The 20,532-nt window shown below is 45.1% G+C and overlaps 1 protein-coding gene across 1 annotated transcript in view; it reads right to left on the bottom strand.

The window, feature by feature from the left end:
• Positions 1-2,284: 2,284 nt before the first annotated feature.
• Positions 2,285-20,532, bottom strand: part of LOC120555741 (WT1 interacting protein) — a 36,914-nt gene continuing 18,666 nt past the window's right edge. Inside the window, 5 exon segments of the mRNA XM_039794763.1 lie at positions 2,285-5,720; positions 13,474-13,542; positions 14,208-14,259; positions 14,557-14,687; positions 16,562-16,680. Coding sequence (XP_039650697.1) covers positions 5,568-5,720; positions 13,474-13,542; positions 14,208-14,259; positions 14,557-14,687; positions 16,562-16,680 — 524 coding nt within the window. The 3' untranslated portion in view covers positions 2,285-5,567.

Here is a 20,532-nt window from a genome sequence, read left to right as displayed (position 1 = left end):
CATACAAGGTTTACTCCTCAACGCAGCGGGCCCAGGTTTGACTCTGACCTGCTGCCCTTTGCTGCATGTCATTCCCCTTCTCTCTCACCTTTCATTTCTTCAGCTGTCCTGTCAATAAAGGCCAAAAATGCCCAAAATATAATCTAAAAAAGAAACCATCCGGGCCGTGGGAAAACTACTTACTGTAGGCTACATGTGGTCAACTCTAAACCATTCTTGACTCGTCCCCACATGTTGTTCCTGTCCGTACTCCTAAACTTTGACATTATTTTACGATTGCTTTGGCTCAGTTTCAATGTGTAAAACTCTTAATGCAGAAATATCAGTGCTGCGTTCAGTGCAGTTGCAATGCTTACAGTGCACAGATCACTGAATCAATACAACACTTCTAATGACTTCACCACCAATGCCGTTCAATTTAAATGCAACAGTGTCAATTCAAAAATAAATGCAACCCTCTTTCTTTTGATTACTGTTAAGATGTTGCAATCCATTAAGTGTAAGTTGCAGTGCTATACATTTTTTTTGTAAAAAAAAAAAAAGGATCTACATTTATGAACATTTTTGGGGGCATTTTAGGCCTTTATTTTTATAGGACAGCTGAAGATTTGAAAGGGGAGAGAGGGGGTGACATGCAGCAAAGGGCCACAAGTCAGAGTCGAACCCGCGGCCGCTGCCTCAAGGAGTAAACCTCTATGTATGGGCGCGCGCTCTACCAGGTGATCCACTACGTCACCCTGCAGTGCTATACATTTTGGTTTATTGATAGTTTCCAATTGTAGGATAGAAATAGAATTGTAGAATAGATAATTGAGTCAAAGCAAATATAAAACACTGTAATAGAGCCCAGAACTTACAACACCAAAGAGTGCCAAAGACTTCCACAATAAATAAAGGGTGTATGAGAAGTAAAAAATAAATAAAAATGCTAGCAGTGTTTTGAAACTGGGTGTAATTATGTGGTGGCAGATTTTATACTATTTAAAACAAAAGTAGAACTCTTAAAGGTCCCATGGCATGAACATTTCACTTCATGAGTTTTTTTCATAGACTGTATATAAGAATGATCCAACAGATCCCGTTGCTCTGGACGGAGACCAGTGAAGCGCTGAGCGTTACTGCGCAGCCTCCAACTGAGAGAGACGACGTAAATGTGATGTGAGCAATCTGTCTGAAAGTGTGAAGTCTTCTGGTAGCTGTGCCAAGAGAAATCTCAATCATTCCCAATCTTGCAGAGACGGAGAACGTAGGTATATGTAAGGAGATAACCTAGGCACAGGCTAATTATTGATCACTAAAATGCTAGTTAACATTAGTAATTAAACCTAAACAGCTAACGTAAGTCGAAACTGCCTGCGAGCTTCTCCTGTACTATACGGTAATTCCTCTACTATGCGACAATAAATCGCGTGGTTATGACACAATCGTATTAAACCTATTTTAAAAAGTTCTATTTTTAATTTTGGAGCCATAATGTGAGGTACAAGGTAATGGAGCCTTTTATACATTGTCGTGTTTCTTTAGACATAAACAATGGACAAATAGAGTCTTTAAACGCTTCAGATGTAAAGTTATTCGCTGTCAAAGTGACGTCAAAATGAATGGGAGTCAATGGAATGCTAACGGGAGGTGATTGCTTTGTAGCATCAAAATGGCGCCATAGGAGGTTTGAGTTCTGAAGCGAAGCTTACCCCCTTGGTTTTATTTTAACATTAATATGCGTTCCCCCAGCCTGCCTATGGTCCCCCTGTGGCTAGAAATGGTGATAGGTGTAAACCGAGCCCTGGGTATCCTGCTCTGCCTTTGAGAAGATGAAAGCTCAGATGGGCCGATCTGGAATCTTGCTCCTTATGAGGTCATAAGGAGCAAGGTTACCTCCCCTTTCTCTGCTTTGTCCGCCCAGAGAATTTGGCCCACCCATGAGAGAGAGACATCATGGCTTTCAAACGAGCAAAGTGGCAGCTGGTCAAGGCCACACCTTGCCCCCCCCTCTCTCCTCCTCAATAGCTACAGACACAGAAATGGCACATCCTAAGGAAAGCTCATTGTGGGACTGGCTCTAGTGGCTGTAATTCTGCACCAAGGCTGAATTTTGGGAAAGAGACTTCAGATACAGTATTAGGGGACCACTAAGGTCTATATAAAAGAGACTTCAGATACAGTATTAGGGGACCACTAAGGTCTATATAAAAGCATCCAAAAAGCCATGCCATGGGACCTTTAATTTACTAAACATGACATAAAGACCTACCAACAGCAAAATAAAAGAGAAAAAAAACAGACATGTTTTTTGCAGTTAGCTACAAAACCACTTTATTGAAAAAGCAGATTATGTCATCTACAGTTAAATGATACGTCCCGATTTTTAATACATTAAATAACTTTAGACTTTTTTCATGTTTAGATAAATAGATCTAGTTTCCTTTTTTATGAACCATCTAGGTAATCAAAACACTTAGCGATACAAAAGATGTGCTTGTTGGAACTACCAGTAGGAGAAGCAGAAGTCTTCTCTTTCCAAGTGATTTTTGACAGAAAAATAAAATAAACAAACTAGCCTCTTTATGTACAGGGATACTTAGCTGTGTGCTATGCAATAGAAACTGAAGTATTACTTTTAAAACGGGTGAATTAAGACATTTTGAAAGGGGATACACTCTTGTTAAGTTTTTCTCAGGGTTTGATATTGTGCAGACAAGTTAAAAAAAAAAAAAAAGCCTCATTCTTCAAGTATAGCACACATTACTTGACCAGAACCCTTATACAAAATGGAGGTTAATCAAATGACAAGGGGAATGTCTCACATATGCAGTCCTTTTCTTTTTTTGCTTTACTAAAATACAACACTTATTATCACATGACTTATAATCTCATTACATCAAAGCACTTTCTGCCTGTGGTGTCCCCTGCCTTCGGTCTGTTTTTGACACATTCAGTAGTATTTATTCAGACCTGCATGTACAGTAATTCAGTATGAATAAGAGCCAGTGTTTGCATATAATAGTTGGTGATTGTTTTATTCTAGTTTCAATACCAGATGGGTGGAGTTTGCTAGTCAGAGGATGATATATCATCTACTGGAACATGGGTATACTCCACCTATATGTTGCTAGACAGACGTTCAAACAAACACCAAGAATTAGACACAATCACCTGGAAACAAACACAGTCATCGCTAACAGAGAGAGCAGGTCATCGTGACGGATGCTGCGCTGCCCTGCAAACACAGTGAGGTGCATGCGCCATGGCCCCGCCATTAGTGCGCACACGCACATGCGCACACACACGCACACACACACACACACACACACACACACACACACACACACACAGCAAGGGAAACATGTGGGGGACTCCCTAAAAATCGCAGGTGAGACCAGCAGCTCCAGGTTGAAAGATGTATTTGCAAATAAATCATTCAATTAGTTTTATCCCTCTTTAGAGTACCAGAGGGGCCAGATGTCAGAAAAATACCTTGAAATGACCTGAGACCTTTGACATTAGGATTTTTTTGGGTGGTCAGAAAAGCATTTACTGTCACCAGATGACATACGTTTCGTCAACAAATGCTTGCGAACACTGTTTTAGCATGGGAAAGGATATATATCCTATAAGCATAAATAAGGAATGAAGTTGATGATTGGTGACATGATTTTCCAGCTCTGTATCCCTCTTATGAGAAGTCTGGTGACCAAAACATGCGTTTTATTTTTCTCAAAACTAGCACTTTAACATGCAGATGTTTAGCCTCGATCAGAGTTTTTAAATGCCTTTTCGTAGTTAAATACCATAGAGCTTAATAATACACTTATTTTACTTATACACTTTATTTTGGGCAACATCTCTGTTAATATCTCTGTTTCTCAGTCATGAGCTATCATTTGGTATCTATGTATTTAAAGACCAATAACCAGCTAAATTCTTAGATTTAATCTTATTCGTAGAGCTCTGTGTAATAACTTGGCACCCTTGACAGGTCAGAATTCGCAATTCATAAATGCGTTGTTAACATCTTGTGGGAATTACGTAAAACTAAAATACAAGCCATTACATAGAACTTCAATTACTGCTCCATTTAAGCTTGTATGTTTAAAAACACAGAGAGTGCTGCCGTGAACTGTAAAACAGATATACAGCGTGATCAAGATCTATCCAGTTAAATAGTCAAAATTATTTTTCAATTCACTTATACTTTTCAGTAACTTGTCTTTACAATTAAATACACTGCTTGAGGTTTAACCAAAGACAGTGACATTTAAGGTATGCAGAAATGTCTGACTGTTAGTGTGTGTTACAGCTGTCTACAGTGAGTAGAGGGACGGGATGTGTGGTCTAAAAGGAACACATCCGTTGCCAAAACTAAACATTTGGTACTTAAAGTGGGAAAAGATTATTGAAGGAATTCATGGCAAATACTAATTGAGCCAGGACTGCTCATACAAAGCCAGTGGATCTGTGACCCACACAGACATGAAGAGGCTCTGCGCCCGGGAGGAGAAATGATACAATAGACCCTAAAATCTTCAGAGGCTTCAGACGGCATGACAGACAGCATGTTTCACCTCTGAATCTATTGTGAGCGCATCAACAAGAAAAAAAAAAAATGACAATCTACATCTATGATCTTATGTGGAAAACATTTGCAAAATATATATTCATATATAAAAGACATTCTATGTGCATCTAAAATTTTCTTTTTCTGTCATAATATGATCATTAATTAAGACACTGCTTGTGAATCTCTGGAGGTCTTCGTCTAAGACTTCTAAGTGGAATGTCAGTTGGTCCTCGGGGCTTGTGGTGCTACGGTGCATCTGCTATTTCGTGGTGGTGCAGGGTGACGACGGGCGATTAGTTTATAGTTTTTCTCGCAGCCCTGTGTCATGGCGCTGGGTGTCCTTTGCATAGCCTTTAAGCAGGACTCCATTTCAGTGTTAGAAGCTGCACGGAGAGAGCCCGCTCTGAAGGCACAGCATGGCCACCCTGGGGTCTGTCCCTTCAGGCCAGCACTGGAATGTAGTGGCTCGTTCCCTGGCCTCCCTGACGCCGACATCAGCGGCGTTCTTAGCACTGTGAAGTCACTGCAGTAAACCGCTTCAGTCACAGCACAGAAAAAAAAAATAAAAAATACATGGAAAGGAAGAGATGGAAGCAAGGAGAGAGACTGAGTTTGCGTCCTCTCCTCCGATCCAAAACCCCTCTCTTTGATGAATGTGCAGGGGTCAGGCTGTGTGACGTCACCGGGGGCCTCTGGGTGAGCCGGCGTGTTGGCTTTCAGGGTTAGGCACCCAGGGGGAAGGGGGAGAAAAGGACCACAGATGGAGGCGGAGGGGGACCCTTTTTTTTTCCCAGCCCTGTCATGTGACAGCAGGGTCTTGTGGTGGGAGCTGCACTGAGTGTGTTAGTCCACGGCCTGGCCATCCAGATGAGGACAGGGGCAGTAGCTCAGACGGCCACACTGAGGCTTCCCTGGAACTGCTGGAGGGGGTGCAGGCCTTCTTTTCCCGCCGCTAGTGTCTCCGATCACCTGGGAGGCAGGGCTTGGTTGCTGCCCACCCTCCTCCCCGTCACAGCTCGGTGACATGGAGTGGGTAGCTGGGGGGCAGGTGGGCAGGGACCTGCGGCTGGAGCCGGTGGATGTGGCAGCCGTGGCAGAGCAGGTGGCCTTCCAGTGGGTAACAGCGGTGGCCCTCTTCGTCGTTTAGCTGGAGACCACAGTCCTGAGAGAATGGCATAAAGATGGAAAAATGAAGACACACCACAAAGACAATCAATAACTAAACCGAGATGAGTGTGTGTGTGTGTGTTTGTGTGTGTGTATGTGCTTTATTAAAGGGGTGATAGAATGGTTATATACGGTATTTCACGCTGTTCCTTAAGGTCTCCTACTAGGGTATATAACAGTGGTTGGGCTGATAATGTGTCTTTTGCTGTTTTTTTGGCCCTAATGCTACCCTGTTAAATGGGACTGGACTGAAACGAGAGCTTTTCTGCCTTATATGGTCTGCTCATGAATATTTAGATAAGCTGCACGCTGATTGGTTGAGCTTAGCACACACACACACACACACACACACACACACACACACGTTCCCCTCTGTGCCAACGTCCCATGTCGGTTTTGCATTCTATCACCCCTTTAATGCAAAATGCAGTTTTACATTTTGGGGAAAATGAGCTTGTAGTTAGATGAGACGATTGATCGCACCGTCAGACATGAAAGTGGTATCAATCTTCTCGTCTAACATATTTCCCAAAACATTGAACTATTCTTTTAAGCTTACATCGGCTGAATTTCCAAATTTACTGTCATCACAAACCGCAAATGTTTAGAAGAAAACTGTAAGCCGGGAGGGTGAGTTGTTGGGTCTTCGTAGCGAGCGAGGCGTCAATGTGGTGCAGGATGCTCTGCTGCATTAACATGGTGACTGCAGTCGTGCAGCTGTTATTACTGGACCCGATGGGTGAGAGGGTGCTGACCACCCTGCTGCTATCATGACTCAGACCTGGATCAGCAGCTGAAAGTCCATGCATTATAAATTAGCTTGCACTAATGCGTGTCTGAATCTCACTGCATCTTCTGCTCAGTATTGTTGTGTCTTGTTGGAAAAACGTTTTTTTTTTTTTTTAAACTTTGTTCAATATGTAATAAATTTACAATCTCCAGGATGATTCAGCTCTGGACTTTACCCTTCCTCTGTCAACAAGTCCCGCCCACTCCACAACTCTGCTGAATCATTACCCACTGCACTGATCTGACCGACTTCTATGAAGTGGAATGTCAGCCATTCAGAGAAATCAGTCTTATCTTGCTCATGAGGACAGTAGAAATGTCTCTCAATTCAGTATTTACGATTCAGAAGAAAAATTCTAAATCCCTGCAGGGTGGCGTGAAATGAAGCTCAGCGTAAATTCTTAAAGGAAGACTTCATTCACTTTTCCATCACTCATAATGATAAGCTGTTTCACGGTACGTCACTGGTCAGTAGTAATCAGAACAGCTGTGTTGTTGTTAGTTAAACCAATCAGGGTCGACCATTTGTCGACGAGCCTATCACAGCTTGATACCCTGCTTTAAATCTGCTCTCTCTTCCACGGTTGGCAGTTGTCGTTTCAGGAAATAGAGTGGCGGCGTTTCCTGACCGGTTGCATGGCATTCCTGTTTACGCTTGTTTTTGTGCTTTTTGTGGCTGCTATGTCGGATTCTGAGTTGGATCCGGGTCGGATGGTCCTGGTGGGTGTTTGGACGTGGAGGCTTCCACGGGTTCTCCGGACGGCGTCGGAGCTCTAGATTGACCCCGTCTCTGGTTCACTTTCGGGGAGGCTGACCGGATGTCTTCGCTTCGGATCGGGCGCGTCGTGCGCTCGGCGTGCTTTCACCGGAGCTTCGGAGCTGGCTGCTCTTGGCGACTGCCTGTCGCCAGCCCGTCGCTGTGGCCACGCCCGGTTGCCAGTGGTCGGGTCGGAAACGGACCAAGAAGGCGGATCCGGCTTCGCCAGGGCCCCCGGCGAAGAGGAGAGCTGCGGCGGCCACTCAGCCAGCCGGCTGATACGGCTGTTCCGGGGGCTCCTCCGGATTCCGGCCTCATCCTCGGCGTACTGCAGTCCCTCGCCCGCTCGATGCAGGCCATGGAGGCTTAGGATGCGGGCTGTGGAGAGCATGGCGGGTGGCGTGTCTGGTACTATTACTACCGCTTGGCTTCCCTGTCTGTGCCAGCGGTGGTCGGTGTTCAGCCGGTGCCTTCTCCTTCCGTGGAACATTGTCATTCCTTGGCCACTGCTGTGCCTTCTCTTTCCCTAGGTAGGCCTTACATCCCTGTGTCTGCTAATATTTCCAGTAGGCTGCGCGCCTAAAATTCTGCAGGGCCGTGATGTTAATCTGGTGAGTCTTATTTTGCCGTCCCCGAGTGCATAAGTCTCTGGTGGCGGGGGATGGGTTTTCGGCGTGTGGTTAAGTCCGCTGACCCTCGGCTGAACAAGGATCTTTCCTTTGGGCAGTTCGTGGTGGCGTTGGTATATTTCGGGACGTTATTTGTTCCGTGTAACCCGGAGGGTGGAGTTGGATTCGTACCTGGCGTTGGTGGGCGATTTTGTTCCTGAGGTACGGGCGGAACTATTTTTGGCAGTACCATAGAGCTTTTCCGAGAAGCACGCCCGCCATATTGCCCGTGCGCAACGTTCGCCTGGACTGGTCAATTCTGGACACTGAGATCCTGGTTATGGTCGGTGGGGGTGCTCAAGCTATTTTGTGTTCTCACTTGCGGGGCTGCGGGACATGTTGCTTCGCTCTGCCCTGGGGGTGTGGGGCAGCCAACCGGCCGGGCCCAGTCGCACCGCGGCGGCGTCTGCGGTTTCCCGTGTCTGGAGTGGATGCTCGGGGCGCCAGGTTCATACGTCCAACAATAATCCGATTTGTAATAATTTTAATGAAGGTGTGTGTACTTATGGGAATTGCTGTTTTCTTCACATCTGCAGCGATTGTCGGGATGCTCCATCCCAGGTCGGGTTCGCCTACCGGCGCCTCCGCCGGGAAGCCTCGGGGTCAACCTCAAACTGGTTCCAAGACATATTGAAGCTCCATTCCTCTACCCCATTAAATTTACGTGTGTTGGCATCTGAACTGTCTAGTCATCCTAATTCTGTGTTTGTCGATCATCTGCTGTCTGGGCTTTCCCAAGGGTTTCGGGTGGGCGTTCTCCCGCCGATCCGGAGGTTACATATGTGGCGAAGAATCTTCTTTCGGCTGTTTCTGACCCTGATACGGTGGCTAGGTTGGTTGCGTCTGAGGTTAGCAAAGGGTATATAGTGGGGCCGTTTGATTCCTCTCCGTTTTCGGTGTTTCGCACTAGTCCTTTGGGTGTTGCGACTGGGAAATATTCTGGGAAGAAGCGCCTTTATATTTGATCTGTCCGCCGCCGTGGCCCGTGTTAAGTATCAATAGTCTCATTCCACCGGTCCCTTTCTCCCTTCATTATGCCACTGTTGATGATGCGGTTAAACTTATTAAGTTGGCGGAGGGGGGCCCGCGCTCCAAGGCTGACATTACTGATGCCTTTAAGATAGTCCCTATACATCCTTCGGAGTGGCCTCTTTTGGCGTCAGGTGGGATTCCAAATACTATTTTGGTGTCGCTCTGACGTTTGGTGCCGGAGCAGCCCGTGTATTTTAATCATGTTTCCGAGGCACTTTGCTGGATCCTGCTTAACAGGGTTGGGGTTCCAGCGGTGATTCATTTGCTGGATGATTTTCTTCGTTTGACCCCCTGGGGATAATGTTGGGTCGTTGGGCAAATTGAGACGGTGTTTTCTTTCCCTCGGTGTCCCTCTGTCTGAGGCTAAGACTGTTGGTCCGGTTACGCGCGTTGGAGTTTCTGGGCATCACCCTCGACTCGGCGCGGGGACGTGCCCTTCCGGGTGAGAAGTTGGAACGCATTCGCGCCATTGCTGCGTCCTTTGTGCCTGAGTGTCTTGTTACTCGCGGCGGTTGCTCTCATTGCTGGGGCATTTGAATTTCGCTATGCGCGTTTATTCGCAGGGGCTTTTATATCCGGTTGCTGGATTTGGCATCTTCGGTGCCTGGGTTGCATGTTGTGTTGTCCCTGGATGGACGGGTGCCGGTCTGATTTGCGTTTCTGGTCCCGACTTCTGGATGACTGGAACGGCATTTTGTTTTTCTCGACGACCGTAGTATATTCTTCTGATTCGTTGAGGTTTTACACGGATGCTGCACCTTCCGCGGGGTTTGGGGGTATTTTTCAAGGGCAGTGGTTTGCTGGCCACTGGCCTCCACTTTTCCCGGCCGGATTCCATTGCTCTATATGAGATTTACCCGATTGCTATAGCTTCGCGCGCGCGTGCGGGGCGGTCTGTGGAGCGCGGATTTCAGTCCTGTGTGATAATCAGAGTGTGGTTGACATTATTAATAGAGGGCTCAACATGTTGTCAGATAATGCCTCTGATGAGGAGCATCACCTGGTCGTCTGTCACGCACAATTTTATTATTACTGCTGCGCCGCCCGGACATCATAACTCTGTGGCTGATGCTTTGTCTCGCTTTCATTTTCAGACCTTTTGGAGCCTCTGCCCGGCAGCCTGGCCTGTACCAGTAGTGCTACCGTCTCTACGGAGCTAGCAGTGTATTGATTCCTAATCCCGTGGATGCTTATTTAGTAGCGGCTAGGGAGTATATGAGGAAAGGCTTAGCTGTGTCTACTCTGAAAACATATGATTTTTGCGTGGTGTACTTTTGCTTTATTCTGTGTGTCTATTGGTGTCCCCTTAAACCTGTTCTCCTTACTAGTGTTTGTGCTTTTATTTGTTATTGTACTGATACTCGTCACTTTAAACCCCAATATACGAGGGGTTGCGCCGCGCATCCAATTTAATATCAGGTGTTATGATCCATCGTTTCTTAGCTTATTTTCTACGCCCGGCTGTTAAACCAATTTTGAAGGGTATCAATAAAGCTCACCCTTCTTCCCCGACCATAGGCAACCTATTACTTTGGGTATATTGCATAAATTGCGGGTGGGTGTTCTTAGGCGGGGGGTATTTTCCGCGTATACTGACATGTTACTTGAGGCTGTGTTTATGGTTGCTTTCTATGCTTTCCTTAGGTGCGGGGAATTCACTACGCAGTCAAAATCATTCAACTCCAGTAGAGATATTACATTCTCTGATCTGGTATTTCATGCTAGTCATTATTGCTTGAAACTTAAGCATTCTAAAAGAGGTGGCGCCTGTTCTATTGTGGTTGCTCGCACAGACTCACAGTTCTGTCCATTCAAATCTATGATTAGTTATTTGTCACTTAGACCACGCACTGATTCCCTCGCTCCACTCTTTCTGATTCCTGGGTTCTTCCCTATGCATAGATGTTGGTTTAATCAGCAGTTGAATGCAGTCCTCCTCAAAGCTAAGATGTCCACCCAGCATTATTCTGGGCATTCATTTAGAATAGGAGCTGCTACTCGCGGCTAATCAGGGCATGTCGAGGACGTCTCTGCAACAACTGGGACGATGGTCATCCTCTGCCTACGCATCCTACATCCGTCCGGATGTCGATAACGTTCTCGAGAACCAGAGATCCCTGAAACCATAATGGTGGGTATGCTTGCATATAACTGGTGGTGGTGTATTTTGTGGGCTTCTGTCAGTCTTATCCATTGTACGCATCATGCGCTGTCAAGCTGCTTATACCTGCATCGGCCGTGTGCATCAGGCTTCAGGCATAATAGCCTAATGCGTGGCTCTTGAACCGGCTTGGGTGCCTGTTATTGCATGATGTTGCAAACGGCTGTGTGCCTCGTTACATCTGTAGTTACATTTATTATTTTGCCTTTCTTATTTTTCCTCTTTCCATTGCCGATTTTATTTGCCTTTCTTATTTTGCTTTTAGTTCGCCACTGTTCCCGTGGCAGATTTTTTAATTGCCTTTCTTATGTTCCGTGCCGGGCCGGGCGGTTGGTTTTGCTCCGGCAGTTGCCGAGTTTTGGTTCTCGGCTGTCGCCGTCTTTTTATTGCCTTTCTTATTTTGCATTTATTTTCACAGGTCTATTGCTGTGGATGGGCAAGATCCATGGTTTACTATTTATTTACCCGGTCGGTATGCCGAGGTTTGGTTTTGCATCGGTGGGCACGAATTATTTTTATTTCATATTTATTTTGCGCCGGTCGTATGCGGAGTTTTGTTTTGCTTACACCGGCGAGTGCCGAGTTTTAATTTGATTAGGCTGTGGCCGAAATTTTTATTTTCATGGTGTGGGCAGTAATCTTTCTGCTTTTGGTAGGCTAGTTATTGTACTTTTATGTCAACTTTGCTTTCTCGTTCGTCTGCAGAGTCCTGCGGCTCATGAGGTATGTATGCGCCAACTAGTTTTCTCACTAATTGTCCTTTTGGGGGATTTGTTTGGGTTCCTTAAACCCTTTAGGATATTTGGGTTCGATGGAGTCCAATCTCCAGAGACCGTACATTTACATGTTGTATGTACAATAAATATGTTCATAATTGCAAAGAAGTCTCTCCTGATTGAAATGAAGCTCAGCGTAAATTCTTAAAGGAAGACTTCATTCACTTTTCCATCACTCATAATGATAAGCTGTTTCCGCGGTACGTCACTGGTCAGTAGTAATCAGAACAGCTGTGTTGTTGTTAGTTAAACCAATCAGGTTCGACCATTTGTCGACGAGCCTATCACAGCTTGATACCCTGCTTTAAATCTGCTCTCTCTTCCACGGTTGGCAGTTGTCGTTTCAGGAAATAGAGTGCGTCCCGCCTCCTCCCCTTCTGCCACCGGTGGTCACGCCCTCGGACCTGGGTTGCATCTCGGCTTGGCTGTTGATGGTCCCTCTATTTATTCTCCACCACCAGTGTCTGGACTCCATCAAGGGATTTGTTTGGGTTCCTTAAACCCTTTAGGATATTTGGGTTCGATGGAGTCCAATCTCCAGAGACTCGTACATTTACATGTTGTATGTACAATAAATATGTTCATAATTGCAAAGAAGTCTCTCCTGATTGAAATGGTTATTTGTTTTAAAAGACATCACGGTCACAATTAATCTGCAAACCATCTGACGGAGTTGAGCGGCAGGATGACTGACTTCACAAGTCGGTTTTAAGCAACAAGTCCCCAGCTGAGTTCAGAGCTCAACACTGGAATGTGCTTTGTCAATGAGTCACAATTTTGAGCCGTAACATTGGGTTGGTATCCGTCTGTTTTTTTCTTCTTCTTCTGTGTGTGTGTGTGTGTGTGTGTGTGTGTCTCATTCATTCAACAACAGACTGCGGCGGTGATTCACGCTTGCCGGCACAAAACAGAGTCTAGTCTTGTCCAACGATTTGCAGCTCTTACCCAGGTTCACTGTGTCTGAGGCCCTGAGTGGATGTGCATGTGAATGTGTCTGTGCATGCTCAGGTGTGTGTGTGGCTCAACAGGGTGAACAGTGTGCGTAAATATTTTCTGCGTGTTTCACAACAGCCTGAAAATGGTGAATCACACACAGTGTTTTGACTAGAATCACACGCAGTGATGCTGTAGTGATGCTAGTCAAATCACATGCACGGTAGACTGCTCTTATTTATTTCCTGTGTGTGTGTGTGTGTGTGTGTGTGAGACTCCGCTCTGTGTGTGTGTGTGTGTGTGTGTGTGTGAGACTCCGCTCTGTGTGTGTGTGGGTGTATGTGACTCTGTGTGTGTGTGTGTGTGTGTGTGTGTGTGTGAGACTGTCTGTGTGTGTGTGTGTGTGTGTGTGTGTGTGTGTGTGTGACTGTCTGTGTGTGTGACTGTGTGTGACTGTGTGTGTGTGTGTGTGTGTGTGTGTGTGTGTGTGTGTGTGTGTGTGTGTGTGTGTGTGTGTGTGTGTGTGTGTGTGTGACTGTGTGTGTGTGTGTGTGTGTGTGTGTGTGTGTGTGTGTGTGTGTGTGTGTGTGTGTGTGTGTGTGGACAGAGTGCAGGCAGGAGCACCATCTCACCTCACAGTGGTAACACTCCACATGGTAGTCCTTGTCCATAGAAACGACCCGGATGGTTTCCTCAGAGCCCTGGTGGGACAAACACACAGTCAGACCTTCACATTACATCAGCCTAGTGTCTCATTAAAGATGATGATCCAATAACCTGCCGATCTCAGGTTTGATCCCTGCAGCTGCCACGTGTCCTGAAGCGACACACACACACACACACACACACACACACACACACACACACACACACACACACACACACACACACACACACACACACACACAACCTGCTCTACTCTCACTGTACGAGAACGATACACCAAAGCTACTCTACATATACACAAAAAAATATTATCTCATGATACCATTGCTGTTGTTGTGTTGTGTCTAAGAGAGATAATAGTACTCCCTTTGCTACATGGCACATTAATAGAAACCAGAGGATCTAAGACTTCATGCACATTTGTCTCACATGAAAGGCAACATTTTAAAATGCTTTATATTCATTTTGAAAAAATATCTCACCTGATGTTTATATTTGAATCTTTACAATATTGTCTATAAAAGTGTGAAGTTCATTAAATCTAGTATTTAACTCTTTTTTTTTATGCCCAATCAACCAAACACCAGCATGTGTCTAGATGGCATTTGCTTGGTTCAATAGGTTTTTTTCTTGGAGATGACAAACCTACCAGACATGTAAGATATGTTGGAACTAATGTGAATTTAGATATTCTCCTTACCTGGGCTGGGAGGATGGGCTGGTTGCAGGAGGCACATTTGGGAGCAAAAACCCTGTCATGGAAGAGAGAACAAAAATGACAAACTTGAAAATGTCACCAGCCTCTATGTAGTGTGATGTAGTTGTCCTTTTATTCCACACTAAATACAAGGATACTACTACGTAGTTAAAAAACAAAACAAAAAAACAGCAGGAGTAGATTGAGTGCCATACATTTTGCAACAAACTGCTATTTCTATGTTCCAAATTTTCCATTTCATGCAGAACAGCTGGTTTGCAAATCCCAGGCCATATTCTGTCATGCAGTAATCACGTTATCAGTGTGCAGAGCAGAGAGCCGTTCTCCTTACGTGTGGTAGTCTTTGACACAGTAGATGTTGTTCTCAACGTCCACGGTGAAAGGCACGCCATCTAGACCTTCTTTACACACCACGCAGCGGAAACAGCCAGGATGGTAAGACTTGCCTAGCGCCTGGAGGATCTAGACACACACACGCACACAAAACCACACACAAGGTAACAGTAAGACTTAGGAGTGAGTAATGGAGTTCATGCAGTAAATAACACACAATGGGTTGCCATCAAAGAGGTTTCTTAAAGTCCAGATTAAAAATATAAAAACTCTGTGAGGGTGACGTGATACTGTGTGTTTACGGCGCTGACAATGATGTTACTAAGAAGGGGCACTGTAGTAAATAAGGCCAAAGACAGGCAGAAACTGAAAATGAAAGTTTAATTTATCAATGTGAGATTTTATGTCTCTGCACAATATCGTAACTTAGCTATAAGCACAATAAGATGGGAAAATTTAAAGTATAATGTTATATATATATAAATATATAAATATATATAAATAATACTGTTTGATAAAACTCTTACCATCTCCATGAAAAGTAAAAAAAAAAAAAAAACTTAAACCCCCCCTCCCCAAAAAAAAAAAAAAAAAAAAAAAAAAAAAAAAATTATTATAATTTTTATTTTTTTCGGCCCCCCCATGCAATCAGTGGAACGTGTGCGGCGTCACACCTGATGCATGAACTTGTTTCAGTCTGAGGCTCACCTATAGAGGGTGCTGCTGCGCTCTAATATGAACACTTTCAGAATCCTTTGTCTCAGCTGAACTGTGGCACATTCTATATCTATATTATAATACTATTATATATATTCTAAATCTATATTTTACTGGTTATTCTGCTAGGCCCTCCATCATATTCATACAGTTAAAATAAATCCATGCACATTTGGGAATTGCCAAGTGTTTGTTGGCCAGTGAGCATCTCCACTGGACCAACTGGGCGTGAAGCGCCTTGTGTGTGTTACAGGAAACAAAACACCCTGCGTCACATCAATAGCTCCTTTCCCTTAAACCCAGAGTGCAGCAAGTTAATGAAGGTGACCATCTGCAGCTCACAACCCCCTCAGGGCTGTGACCTGATGACTCAGGGAGTGGGGGGGGGGGAGCCTGGACATGGCTACCAGGTGGAGGTGGTGATGGGCAGGCTGCCCCCTGCCCTGACATCTCCACTCCAGATCTACCATCTGCCACCACCTCCCACCTCCCATCTCCCCCCCCCAGAGACACCCCGGGGCGGGCAGGCCAGACTAGTCGAGTCGTAGCTGTATCAGAGAGGCGGAAGAAGATTAGTCTCATCCTGTCATCTGACCTCCAGCATCAGTTAATCACTGAGGGGCAGTGATTGTAAAGTGCAAAACAGGAATTTTAGTATTTCCCCACAGATCGACAGGTTCGACTCTAAGGGGGAAGTTGTCGATAAACAGGAAGTATTGACAGCAGATGAGGCCACGCGATGTGAGGATGTTTGGCTCATGAAGCTGATTTCAACATTTATGTTACAGGAAGCTTTTGTAAGCTCCTTCTTCCATGTTTGGAAATCAATCTGCAACATTTTATTCAAATGTCCTCGGTCTTAACACACATTGTGCTGATCAGAAAAGACATTCTGTCGTTTGCACAATCAGCATCTTGTTGCGTTCATCTAAATTGTATGTATCTTAGAATATTTCCGACAGAACATGAAGGCATCGTAAGAGCAGGCCCTGTGTCTGCCCTGTTAACCTGAAGCAGATGGATCGGGAGCCTTAGAGCTACAGCTGTCGTCCTCCTGCTCTTAATTGTAAGTGCTGAGGAGCAGCTCGTGGGGTAATTGAGCTCCTTGGTGGAAAATATGGGGGAAATTAGTGTGAATTGGAGGGGTGGTGCTAAACTACTAATTATAGCTGCCATGTCTGTTTCCTCTGCAGAATGTTTCTGGCTGCAGAATGTAGCCTGAGATCCTAATCCCTCGCTCTCTGCTCCGCCCGGCCCTCTGTCAACCCACCGTGAGGCAATGATACGGTGTCCTGGCTGATCATCACAGAACAAAATCAATAATCAAGAACGCTTACCAGGAAATCTTCCTCACAGTAGACCTTTCCGTTGACATTGTAGAACGCTTTCCCTCGCAGCCTCCGTCCTATAAAGAAAGACAACAAATGAAATCTACATATACAAGAAGAGTTAAGCCAATGTGCTGCTGCAGACACACCTAAAGTATGTGGACCATGCGCACCACTTTTATTCATGTTTGGTTTGTGGCTGTTTTTCATAGTTTGGGATAGGTTAGTACCAATGCTTAGTTCCAATAATGACAACACGTAATGCTGCAGCATACGATGATACGATAATATATTAGACAACTGTGTGCAACAGTTTGGAGAATGCAGTGTCCTGTTTCAACATGACAAAGCCATAATGTACAAAGCCAGGTCTGAAAAGATGTTTTTTTTTCTCAGTTTGCTTTGGAGGAACTTCACTAGCCTGACCTCAACCCCATCCAGCGCCTTCGGGATGTCCTAGAACCTGTCCAAACCTTTGGATGTCCAACCTCACCAAATCCTGGCCACACCAGCATTTAAAATCACAATCAGTGCAAATGATTGACATTGCGTTCAGCTTTGGTGAACTTTGAACTGCAAATTTGCATTGAGAGTAAGCCGCCTTGAGAGTCCGCACTTTTAAGGGGATGGAGAGCTGGAGAAAAAAAAAAAAGAGCTCTGTAGCTAGCGATTTAGCAGTGAGCTCACCAGCTACAGCGGTTTACCAAGTAGCCCTGCCAGTACAGTCCCAATGTCACCAAGCTTCTAGACCAAAATATTGCACAGAGACGTGGAGATTAATTTTACTGTATCACTTTTTGGTGTGACCAGGCCTTAAGCAATACTAAGCAACTTTTCCCGCTTGTTCCCCCTACAGGTTGGGAGCGGAATTGTCCATTACATTACATTATGCAAGTTTGCCAGATCGGGTAGCGGATCTGTAGTTCGAACTGGACAATGTAATGTAATGGACAATTCCGCTTCCGACCTGTAGGGGGACCGAAGTGGGTAAAGTTATTTAGTGTTGCTTTAAAATGCTCTTGTGGATGACTGGGAGCAAATGCTTGTTGCAACGTTCCAAAATGTTGTGGAAAGCCTTCCCAGGAGAGCGGAGGCTGTTATAGCAGCGTATTAAAAGGCACACTCAACCTATAGATGAATAGATCATGTCAGACACTAGCGCTTGCGCATATCTACATATGTAGATTGATGCACATAATGCAGAACCAAATTTTACAAGTGTGCGTTCCGCCCGGAAACCTTTAGCTGTCTGCTGTTAGCAACAGGTGCTGAGGTTAGCACAACAAGCGGATTGGCGTGCAGGTCAGTCACACTATGGCGAGCGCAAAGAAACGCTGGAGCTGAAGGGCTGGCGGCGGGTTCCTGGTCAGCTACAACAGTAACGGTGAGAGAGTTGTGCATAAGGTGAGGACGGTGTTTCGCCGTTGCTCGGATGGGTTTCCGTTGTGAGAGGAAACCCATCCAACATGCTAACGTACACAAAAACAAACCGGAGCCAAACTCCTTATCCCCCACTGCTGTCAAGCAGCCTTTAGATGGAGCGGTTCAAGTAAAAGTTACATTCTTAACTCTTGTTTTCATTATGAATTTATTAAAAGTTCAATACACACGCATTGAAGTGTAAAACAAAAAGGGCCTAGCCTCATTAAAAAAAAAAACATAGTGTTTATGGTCCGCATGCCAGTAGCACGGTATTGCAATATGGCGGTTATCACGACAGCCCTATCAGACAAAGTCAAACAAAAAACATTTTGGGCACAATTTCTCTTAACTTCTTACACTCTTAGTCAAAATACACACTGTATGCCTCTTCCTTAATCTCTCTGCTTTACAACCACAACAGCAGGTCAGCATTGAGCAGATGGCCGGCCGGACGGATGCAACATCCTGCCTGTGCGTCCGTTTGATTACTTCGACCACTGATCCCAGCAGGATTCCATTCACAACCCATACACAATCAATACAGGAGGCTGCTTTTCAAACCTCCCCCCAAAAATCTCTTCTCTCCTCCCTTCCCTGCCATTGTGCACCGTTCACAGACAGACCAACAAAAGCAGGCTGGAGGGAGGATGTCCCTAACTTTAAAACATGCATGGACACTACAGCTAAAACCAGTCCTCGACTAGCATATTGAAATGTATCAATATGATTATATATTTAAACTACTGGTCATGCATGCAAGACCAAACTTTTGCTGCAACTATTGGCTTTACTCACTGTTCCACATTATCAAATTAATACGGAGATTTTCTTGCCTGCTGGTTAGACTGATTACGCAACTTTAAGACATAAAATATCATGAAAGCAATCAATAGTTTCAGTTTTGCACCTTGCAAACACATCCACAGAAATGTGCCCACACCACAGTGAGCCCAGGTTCAGTATGCTGAGCTTCCAGCTCCGAGTGTGAAGGCTGAATTCCTCTGGGTGAGTCTTCATTCATCAGAATCCAAGTCTGAATTCAATCTAAAAAGGAAATTCTGCTGCAGGCTGGCTTCTGCAGCCCCCTGCCATGCACCCCTCGCAGCTCGACCATTCAAATTCATTTAACAGCAGCGGTGTCTCTCTGGCAGCACGATGACTTCACCCGAGCCTGGCAGACGAAGCACACGGATCTCATAAATCTGCTGGATTAGTCAGATTTAATTGTCGTCCCAAGCCACCATTGATTTTATGGGTGTCCCAGCATGGGAAAAGACATGCCGCCCCCTCTCTCTTTTTAACACTGAAATTTATGCAATCGCTGTATTTCACACACAAACACAGTGTCACAATGATGGGAGATGGCAATACATTAACACCCACATAAATGGCTGGGGCAGCCGAGGAATGCTGTCTACACAATAGGTTAGACTTTTAAGACTTTCAAACTGTGGAGCAATTAGCATTTTGGTACCGTAAAGCAAAGAGAAAAGCAGGATTGAGGAAGAACTCCATGTGAAGCAATTCTTAAGAGACACTGTCTTCAAAACCAAGACTTTGGAGAGGCTAAACTTGCAGGAACAGTGAGATTATAGGGAACAGTGCAGCAGCAGGGGCTGCGAGGTGTTGCTGTGTGCTCGTCTGTGGCCTCTGCTCTTGGGTTTGGGGTCTGGAAGGTGAACACAAAGGCCTCAGCGCTGATGACTGTGTGGTGCGCTGCTAGGGGAGCGGGCCGACTGAGCAAACGGGGACATTCTTTCTGCCTGAGGTCACTAGCTGGTGCCATTCAACCCCCCACACCTCTCCAACACCCGCTCTCTGCCCGCTTCCCTCGCCGAGAAAAGGAGGGGGAGGGCTCCATGTCTGCCCCTCTCTCCTCTGGCCTTTTGTCACCAGACAGCGCTGCAGAGAGCCCGAACATCCCCACAGCACTACAGGTGATAGAAGCAGCAGCTCCGTTTACAAGTTACTACTAAATTTCATTTTTTTGTAGTGTCAAATCATAACAGACGTTATCGCAGGACAATTTACAGATAGAGTACGTCTAGACAACACTATAATTTACAGAGACCCAACAATTCCCTCAAGAGCAAGCATTTGGTGCAATTTGAATGTATTACAAACTTAACTGCACAAATGTAAAATTAATGAGATCAGAGCCTCATATCACTCTCAAAATAGACATTTTGAATTATAACTGGTTGGAAAACACAGAAAATTTCTTTCTTTCTGTGAGAATATATGGTATAAAAATTGCCATGCTGGAAACAAACACTGTCTCCCTGTGAACAGCTAATGGAACTCAAATGAGCTTAAGAAAAACATTATAAAAACAGTAATTTACCCTATTAATGGTAACTTAACCACAAAATGATAAATAATTACATAATGATGACTGACTCTATGCTCACAGTGTTACTGTTGAGGCTTTAAGGCCCTGACCTCTGCACTCCTTAAAGCTGGTTGCTTGTAATCTTTGCTCCTTTATGAATTAGGGCTCATTCTGC

Source organism: Perca fluviatilis, chromosome 3 (genome assembly GCF_010015445.1).
Source record: "Perca fluviatilis chromosome 3, GENO_Pfluv_1.0, whole genome shotgun sequence".
NCBI lineage: Eukaryota > Metazoa > Chordata > Actinopteri > Perciformes > Percidae > Perca > Perca fluviatilis.
Note: the sequence above shows the minus strand (reverse complement) of the source record. Positions and strands in the feature narration are given on the sequence as shown.